Source organism: Camarhynchus parvulus, chromosome 2, assembly GCF_901933205.1.
Source record: "Camarhynchus parvulus chromosome 2, STF_HiC, whole genome shotgun sequence".
NCBI classification, from domain to species: Eukaryota; Metazoa; Chordata; class Aves; order Passeriformes; family Thraupidae; genus Camarhynchus; species Camarhynchus parvulus.
Genome location: NC_044572.1, coordinates 109,009,248 through 109,017,573, shown reverse-complemented (window position 1 = coordinate 109,017,573; position 8,326 = coordinate 109,009,248). Strand labels below are relative to the sequence as shown.

The window sequence follows — 8,326 nt, the reverse complement described above, 5'->3', positions numbered from 1 at the left end:
ACTCAGAATGGGGCTAACTTCCAATTGCATCACTGCTCTTAAAAATAAATTATCTGAAATATGCTTCTGCACTAGTGATTAAAGCCTATTAGTCTATTTGCCCTCCCGGCCATATTAACAATGTTCAGTGACTGCAGAAGTTAAAAATAAATGCAGAAAAGGGCATTTCTGAATAATCAGGAACTAGTATTGCAAAGTCAATGGCTTAAATACAGTAAATTGGATCTTAAATTTGGCTGATGTCATCAAGTACGAAATTAAAAGGCTCAAAACACTGAGCCTATATATAACTGAATCTACAGAACTCTCTGTTATGAAAAAAACTCTTTTCAACTGAAATATACTTTCTTACATAGCAGAATAATACACATACAAGTGTTTGCAAAGGTGGTGTATTTTTTTGCCCTTTGCCATTAAGAAAGGCATCTATATATATATAAAAAATCAGACACTTCCCCCTGATAAGTCTGTTTCCAGTTAATTCTACAGGGGAATCTTATATTTCAGCCTACCCCTAGCCTTGGGCTTGCAAAAGGATCTTCAACTAGTCTGGCTCTCGGTTCTCTTGCTGGATTAAGGTGCTGGTTGTTTTTCTAAGTACTGGTTATGGTAACATTTATTAGTCATGCTTGCTGGAGAAGACATCCACAGAAGAACAAGCACAAAATACAGATGGGAACAAGGACAAAATTAGAAAAACAAGTGCTGCATGTGGACTGGTGGGGAAGATCTGGAATTGGATTCAACCAATGGATCCTGGAGAGCTCTGCCACAAACAAAATCAATCTTCTAGAAAAGACCCCTACTGAACAGGTGTAGATATATCTGTATCAGAAGAATTTGGCATGGTGGAAATGTAATAGTAAAGCAAAACCATCAGTACTAACAACCCTTATACATCACCAAAAAATATATCATGTACTGTGCTTGTATGCAGTTCATAGAGGGACATAATAAACATTTTGTCTCCAAGCCACCCTGTTCATTCATTACTTTACCTTAAGGGGTGGAACTCGGGGCTCCTCTCTGGGTGGCTGTTCTTTATCAGATGGACTTGTTGATGAAGCACTACGATTAGGCAGATCATCATCTATTCTAGCTCTCTTCTCTTTACAGATTCCAAAACCGTGCTGTTCTGCTGTTTTCCTCTTTGGGATCTCTGGGTCTCTACTTTCATTTCTTGCTTCTGGTGATTTTGTGGGTTCTAAAGACTTGGAAGAATGTGAACTCTCTAGACGACTTTGGGTGCTGCCTGTTAGCTTGTGAGATTTACTTCTGCATACTTCAGAGAATGTAGCTTTCTCTAGAGATGAGGTATATAGTTTATCATGTGCCTTTGATGGAAGCAATTCGATATTTTTGCCAAGTGATCCTTCTGATAAGACAGACACCTCTGAGGGCAAAAGTGTACCTTTCTTGTCACCTCTTTGCTGAACACTGTGATTTTTATTTTTGATCACCTCTGGAGGAGTGTGTTCTGGGATAGATGCAATGTAGGATTTCTCGATTTCAGAATGTGTCTTACATGGCTGATGACTGAGGTTTTTGCTTTGGGACTCTTCCAATACTGAAGTATCAGGTATAATTGTTAGTGGACCAACTTTCATATTTTCAGGGGCACTCTGAAGTTGTTTTGGCTGAACAAGGTTCTCTTCTTGAACCACCTTAGGAATGACAGAGCTTTCTTCTTTCAGAGTGGGAAGGGAGTCTTCCAACAAAGGTGATTTCCTTTGTTGCAGAGTAAGTCCTTCACTGCTTGGGGAATTAGAAACTGGAGATATCTCTGATGGAAGAGGCAAACTCTTTGTCACAAATGTTTCAGAAGTTAGAAGAACAGAAGATACTGAAGATGTTTCTGATGTTAAAGGCAAATCAGACATTGGAGATGTTTCTGATGTTAAAGGCAAATTAGAAGCTGGTGATGCCTCTGATGTTAAAGGTAAATTTGACATCAAAGATGCTTCTGAGGTTACAGGTGAGGTGGACATCGGAGAGATTTCCGACATTAAGGGTGTGTTCAAGTTTTCATCACTGGCCTTCTGCTGAATATCACCTTCAATATTTTCAGAACTGGACACTTCAGATGAGCAAGCTGTTTCAAGAGATGCTGGAGTACAGGGCTCCTCTGAAGTCGACTGAGTGTCTCCTCCAGGAGAGGCAATACAAACTTCTGGACTTCCAGAGGAAAAGGAAGTTTCAGAAATACAAGCATTCTCAGACAACTGCTCCTCAGGGTCACTATGAAGCTCCATATCCACTGCAATGCCTCCACCAGTGAACAAGGAGCCTTCCAGAGCAGCACTTTGCATTTCTGGCACAATTAGCCCTTTTGCAGACTCAGAATCCTTCTCAGCTGTACCACTGACAGAGTTTGTGGATGAAGCTGATCGTGCTGGTGATATGCAATCCTCCAGCTGATCTGTCACAACTGACATCTCCTCCTGAGGGCATTCTGACTTCAACTCCACTTTAATTTCAATGCGAGATACAGTATCAGTTACATCATTCATCATGACACAGGACTCAGTGCTGTCTGCAAGCTGTACTGCCTCTGTTTCCTCATTTGTGCCAGCTGGACTTACAGACTCCTCAGAAAACTCATGTTCTGGCTTATGATTCTCCTCCTGGCATTCACAAATACTTGTCTCGACCTCTTCAGCAATTTCCTCCTGAATTACTGATTCTTCAGGTATCAGGATATCATCAGAATCTGCTGTTAGATCCTTGACAGGAACCTGCTCCATACTACAACGAGACGGACTATAATCGCTCACTGGTAAAGCCTGAACTTTAGCACCTTTCTCCTCTTGATCCTCAAAGGTTGTTTGCTTAGAAGGACCAGGTGTGGCAGAAGATCTGCACAAAGAATTGCTTTCATCTTCATCATTGTTCTGCACTGCAGTGAGCTTCTTTGATTCTCCTCTTGACATTCCCAACCTAAAGAAAAACAGAAATTAAAATAGGTATTTCCATCACATTAAGGATAAGAGAATAGCCTAACCTTTGTCACCCACATTTTTTATTTCCAAAAAATACATATTTTCAAGTTTACAATAGTGGCTTGCTTAAGTGGTGGCTAACTAATTTATATACAGTTTTATGTATTTTGGAAACATAACTACTGAGATTTCCTTACAAGTGTTAAAAGCCATTAATATTTTTAATATAAGTAACCTCTCTGTCTACATTCCTGTTTTTTTGTTTTGGTTTTTTTTTTTTAAATATCAGCACAATATTGCAACACTGAATGGTTGAGCATCCATTGCAGAAGAAATGAACAACTGCATCCTCTCCTACAACTGTGGGAGCAGTTGTAAAGGAAATCCCTTTTTCCCTCCTTCACCTGCTTTTAGGGTCAACATAGCTGACAATATGAAAGAAGTTTAACATTCTTAAGGAGCTAAAAGATACATATTTACAATCTATGCATTCATTCTCAGGCATGAAGTGCAAAGGAACCATGTATACTATGCATGCTTCTGAAGATTTTCTTATCTTTGATCCTGAAAATACTAGTTTAAATAAAGTTTTATTACATCAGCAGAACTAAAACATCAAAAAAAAACCCCCAAAACAAAACTAAAGCCAAGAGATTAAAAAAAGGTTGTTTTAAAAAATGTACGTGCTCTGACATCCTCATTTTCTTCTAAGGCCAGTGGGAGTACAGATGCTCAGCACCTTTAGGAAGATTTTCCAAGCAGACTTTATGCCTCAGCAATTCCATAATAGTAGAAAATACACAAAAGCTTGGTGGGAGGCCTTAAAAGAAATTTCATGGTCTTAAGGATGTTCTAATCTACTAAACAGATCTCTGTTATCATTTAATCAGAAAATAAAGAATAAAATGGAAACAAACAAGCATAAAAGATATCCAGAAGCTATAGAAGCAAAATTGCTTATCAGTGTGTAGCCACAGGATACAGAGCTACAAAGCCCTATTCAGATGAAAGTACAGAACACACAAAAAACCAAAATCTGTGGTTGTGCATTTTAAAAACACTGAACAGATGTATTACAGTGAGAGCTGTAAATCCAAGAAAAAAACCCCAAACCAACCCAGCCTGGAACTGGCATCCCAAAAAGCACTCTTAATTATTAGTATTGCCTACTACTAGACACTAATAATGAACAAAGTCTCCCTTTGCCATCAATATGCTGAAGAAGGATCCTCTAGGGAGCAATTCAGAGCAGCAAATTCACAACTCCCACACTGAATGCATTTCAGAAGATGCGCCTTTCTTCTGTATAGACTATAAGTTCCCCATGTGGTCTAAGTTCAGGTTGTAAGTTTAGGTGAGTAAAGTTTAGTTTACCAGGGTTTTGGTGAGTAACTTCCTCTAAAATTCCTTGTGCTAAGGAGCCAAAATTATCTCAGGAAAATGGGAAGGGGAAAAAAATCCAGTCCATTACTGAAAACTGAATCAATGGTCTATTTTCTCTAGCTGGTTTACATAATGAAAAGATACTGCTTGATGGTTATCTTCATGGGTTGAAAATCAGCAAAGGAATGAAGGACAGGATAAAGGTGAATGAAACTGTCACACGGACACTACACAAATACACACATTCTTGTAACATACTGAAGATAAAGAACTGTAAGGGAAATAAGATAAAGCAGATTAAGGCCAGCAGAACATGTACTGAATCTTAATCATTTTTTTCAATATTGGAAATACTACTATGTTGAAGAAGAAACTGAAGAAAAAGGCTTTCTAAAGAAGAAGGCTCAAGATCAGCATGTTTAAGGCAATCTCAGATTGCAAAATAAACAGCTGATCTGTCTTCTCCCTTAGAGAAAAAGACACCCAAAGTTTGCAAAACAGCACAAAAAATGAGTGCAGCAGCAAGCAGATTTCAATGAAAGTGCTAAGGACAGGATTAAACTAGTAAAGTAAGAGTACTCAGTCAGCCAGTAAAAAAACCCAAAAAGCTACTCAAGGATATATGAATGCTGATATCCTAGTGCTGTGATAAATAGTACTGGGCGGTGGGGGCGGTGGGGGGGGGGAGAACCAAAGTAAGAAAAGGATTAAATCAGCAATAAAATTTGGAGGAGGCATACCCAAAATTAAAGCTTTGATCTAGCTGATAATACTATCCTGACATGTAACTCTCAAAAGTGAGAAAAGAGATAATATATTGACATAATAGAGTATAACCCTTGCAATCTTTGGGCAACAAGTCAGAAGAATGTGGATTTCTATCAAGATGCATCAGCTGATCCTAGATAAATGACTGCAGAATAATATTTTGTGTTTTGAAAAAAGTCAGAGAGGGGAAAAATGAACAGACATGAGGAAGTGGAAAAAGAACAAAAATGGATGGAACTAAACTGCAACTGACAGTGCCACGATAAACAGCCTGGGTACAGGAAAGAGCAAACACAAGATGCAATGCTCAGAGCTAACAGGGAAAAAGCACCCTAAAGTCTTTGATTGCTATCAACTGGAGTGCATAAAAATGCTTACAGAGATTCTGCATCTATTAATAGTCCTTCCCTAAGTAGAAGGTGAAACTTGAATTTACTTATAGAATATTAGCAGATCAAATTCACTTAAGTCAGAGCAAAAATACTTCTCTGTAAAGTGAGCAAGTTAGCCTGCAAGACAGATTCATTTTGCAGACAGTGCACGTGAGAAACAGCTTGGGGAAGCTTACAAATTCTGCTAGTTCAGTTAAATCAACATAGCTGAAAAGAGACACAGCCCAATCATACTGAAAGCTAGTTTAAAAACTGAAGTGAAAAAAGGTAAGAGAATCACTGAGTCACAGCATATCCTGAGTTGAAAAAGATCCACAAGATCACTGAGTCCAGCTCTTGCCCTGGCACAGGACAGCCCCATGAACCAACACAAGGTGGAAGCTACAGCAAAAGCTACCATTCAGTGAGTAAACAATGAGGAAAAGTAGTTAAGTCAGCAAAGCACATCTGCCTACATAACAGCCAAGCACAAGAATGCAAGTGAAACAAAATGCAAACAGGGGACAGGGCAGGGAGGACTAGATTCAGTACTTCAGTCAAAATGGAAATGATGTGGAATATGACATTTTGCATAACAATGTTGATGTCAGAAACCTACAAAACCAAATGACATGTATCATCACAGGCTTAGCAATTATCTGCCAAACACCATGGTACCCAGCATTCAGCCAGCACAGCAGGACTGCTGGCTCTGCAGAATTATGAGCATCATTCTCTGTGCATGTGACAGCAATTTTTGACTGAAGAACCCCTGCATCGCTGGTAATAAACTTCTACTTCTTGTGGAAGACCCTACACCTGTATCTTACACAGCCTTTTCCTCCATGAAAGGTTAGTGACTGATCCTTCTCTTGACATGCATAATGAAAAGCCATTATGTTCTTTATCTGAAAACCTAACTAGTATTTTTTGATACTAAAAGGATCAACACCTGGACTAGACTGAAGTCTCAAAACTGTTTACTAAGAAATTAAGCACTTTACAATAAGACAGCCTGATACATTAAGAGCCTAGAATTTCCATTATATGTAAAGATAAGGTGCTGTAGAAAAAATACACTGGGGGGAAAACATCTAGCAATGGTGCACAAAGTAAAATACTAAAATGGATCTGTCCATTTCTTGCCTCATTTCCACTACATTTCCCAGTGGTCCAAGACGGCTGATTGTGAGAAGTAGTATTGCTACTGCAGAAACATTTTAGCTAATCTTTAAGATAATCAGTTATATGAACAGTTCCCTGTGCTCTGGATTTCTTAAGTGAAAAACATCTGACAGCAAAACTAAGACAACTTATGTAATGATGGTTCCCATTGAACAATTTTTCTGCTAAGAATTACTCATACATTTGATTGAGTAGACAGTGAGATAGATTGAGAACTGACTGAATGGCAGATCCCAGCAGGTTGTAATCGGTGGCACAGGCTGTATTTGGAGGCCTGTCACTAGTGGTGTCCCCCAAGGTTCAATACTGTGCCCAATATTGTTTAACTTACTCATCAATGTCTTGGATGAAGGGGTAGATGCCTCCTCAGCAAGTTCACAGACAACACAAAGCTGGGACGAGTGGCCAATACACCAGAGCCTCTGCAGCCCTTCAGAAGGACCCTGACAGGTGGGAGAGATGGGCAGAGTCCTGCATCTGGGGAGGAATAACTCAGGCACCAGCACAGGCTGGGGGCTGACCTACTGGGAAGCAGTTCTGCAGAGAAGGACCTGGGCTCCTGGTGGACAATGAGCTGTCCACAAGTCAGCAGTGCCCTTGTGGCCAAGACAGCCATTGGTATTCTGGAAGCATCACAAAGAGCATTCCAGCAGGCTGGGGAAGTGCTCCTGCCCCTCTGCTGCGCCCTGGTGAGGCCACAGGTGGAGTGCTGTATCCAGTTCTGGCTCCTTGGTACAAGAGAGACATGGAGCTTCCAGAGATGTCCAGGGGAGGGCAACAAAGGTGATTGAGGGGCTGGAGCATCTCTCTTAGGAGGACAGGCTGAGGGAGCTGGGCCTGTTCAGCCTTGAGAAGAGGCAACTGAAAGGACATCTCATCAATTTCTTTAAGTGCCTAAAGGGAGAATGGCAAGAGGATGGGGCCAGGTTCTTGGTGGCGCCGGGCAATAGGACAAGAGGCAGTGGGCAGAAACTGAGGCACAGGAAATTTCACCTGAATGTGAGGAAGAATTTCACTATGCAGTGAATGAGCACTGGAACAGATTGCCCAGAGTGTGGAGTCTCCCTTGCTGGAAAACTGCCTGAATACAATCCTCTGCCATGTGCTCTGGGATGGCCCTGTTTGAGCAGGAAGCTTGGACCAGGTGAGTGACTGTGGTCCCTCCCTTCCAACCTTACCATTCTGTGGTTCTGAGATATAATTTAAAATACTTAAAAATATAAATTAAAAATCAGCAATTCTTAAATAGGTAGTTTATACTTTATAATAAATTCTTAGTATTTTTAAAAACAGAGATATAATTCTAAGTATTGATGAATTGCCTTTTAAAAATAATTTCTAAAAGGAAAATTCTTGGATTTTAAGAAGATATGAATTTCCTTAATTTTTGTTTTTTAATGAAATGAAGATAAGCACCGAATCTTCTGCTGCGGAATACCATCTCTGTATCATCATCATCAATGAAATTGTGCTGACTCACCCCAGTTGTGCACCTGGAGTGATACTATATTTAATTTTAGTCAGTTAAAAGTGTTTATTTATTCTTTCCATCTCAATTCTAAAATTAAACCAGTCACTGTCACTTTCATTTGTCTCTAGCTAACATTTTTTCTGTGTCATATATTCTTCTCAGGCCAATGGGACATCTCAGTCAAAAAATCAAAAACTATTTGATTTTAG

At 39.7% G+C, this 8,326-nt stretch overlaps 1 protein-coding gene across 10 annotated transcripts in view; it reads right to left on the bottom strand.

The window, feature by feature from the left end:
* ASXL3 (ASXL transcriptional regulator 3) overlaps nucleotides 1-8,326 on the bottom strand; it is a 129,131-nt gene that overhangs the window by 10,172 nt on the left and 110,633 nt on the right. For all 10 annotated transcript variants that reach the window (XM_030970967.1, XM_030970968.1, XM_030970976.1 and 7 more), the window contains one exon: nucleotides 999-2,937. In XM_030970967.1, the coding sequence (XP_030826827.1) occupies nucleotides 999-2,937 (1,939 nt within the window). The remainder of the gene's footprint in view (nucleotides 1-998; nucleotides 2,938-8,326) is intronic.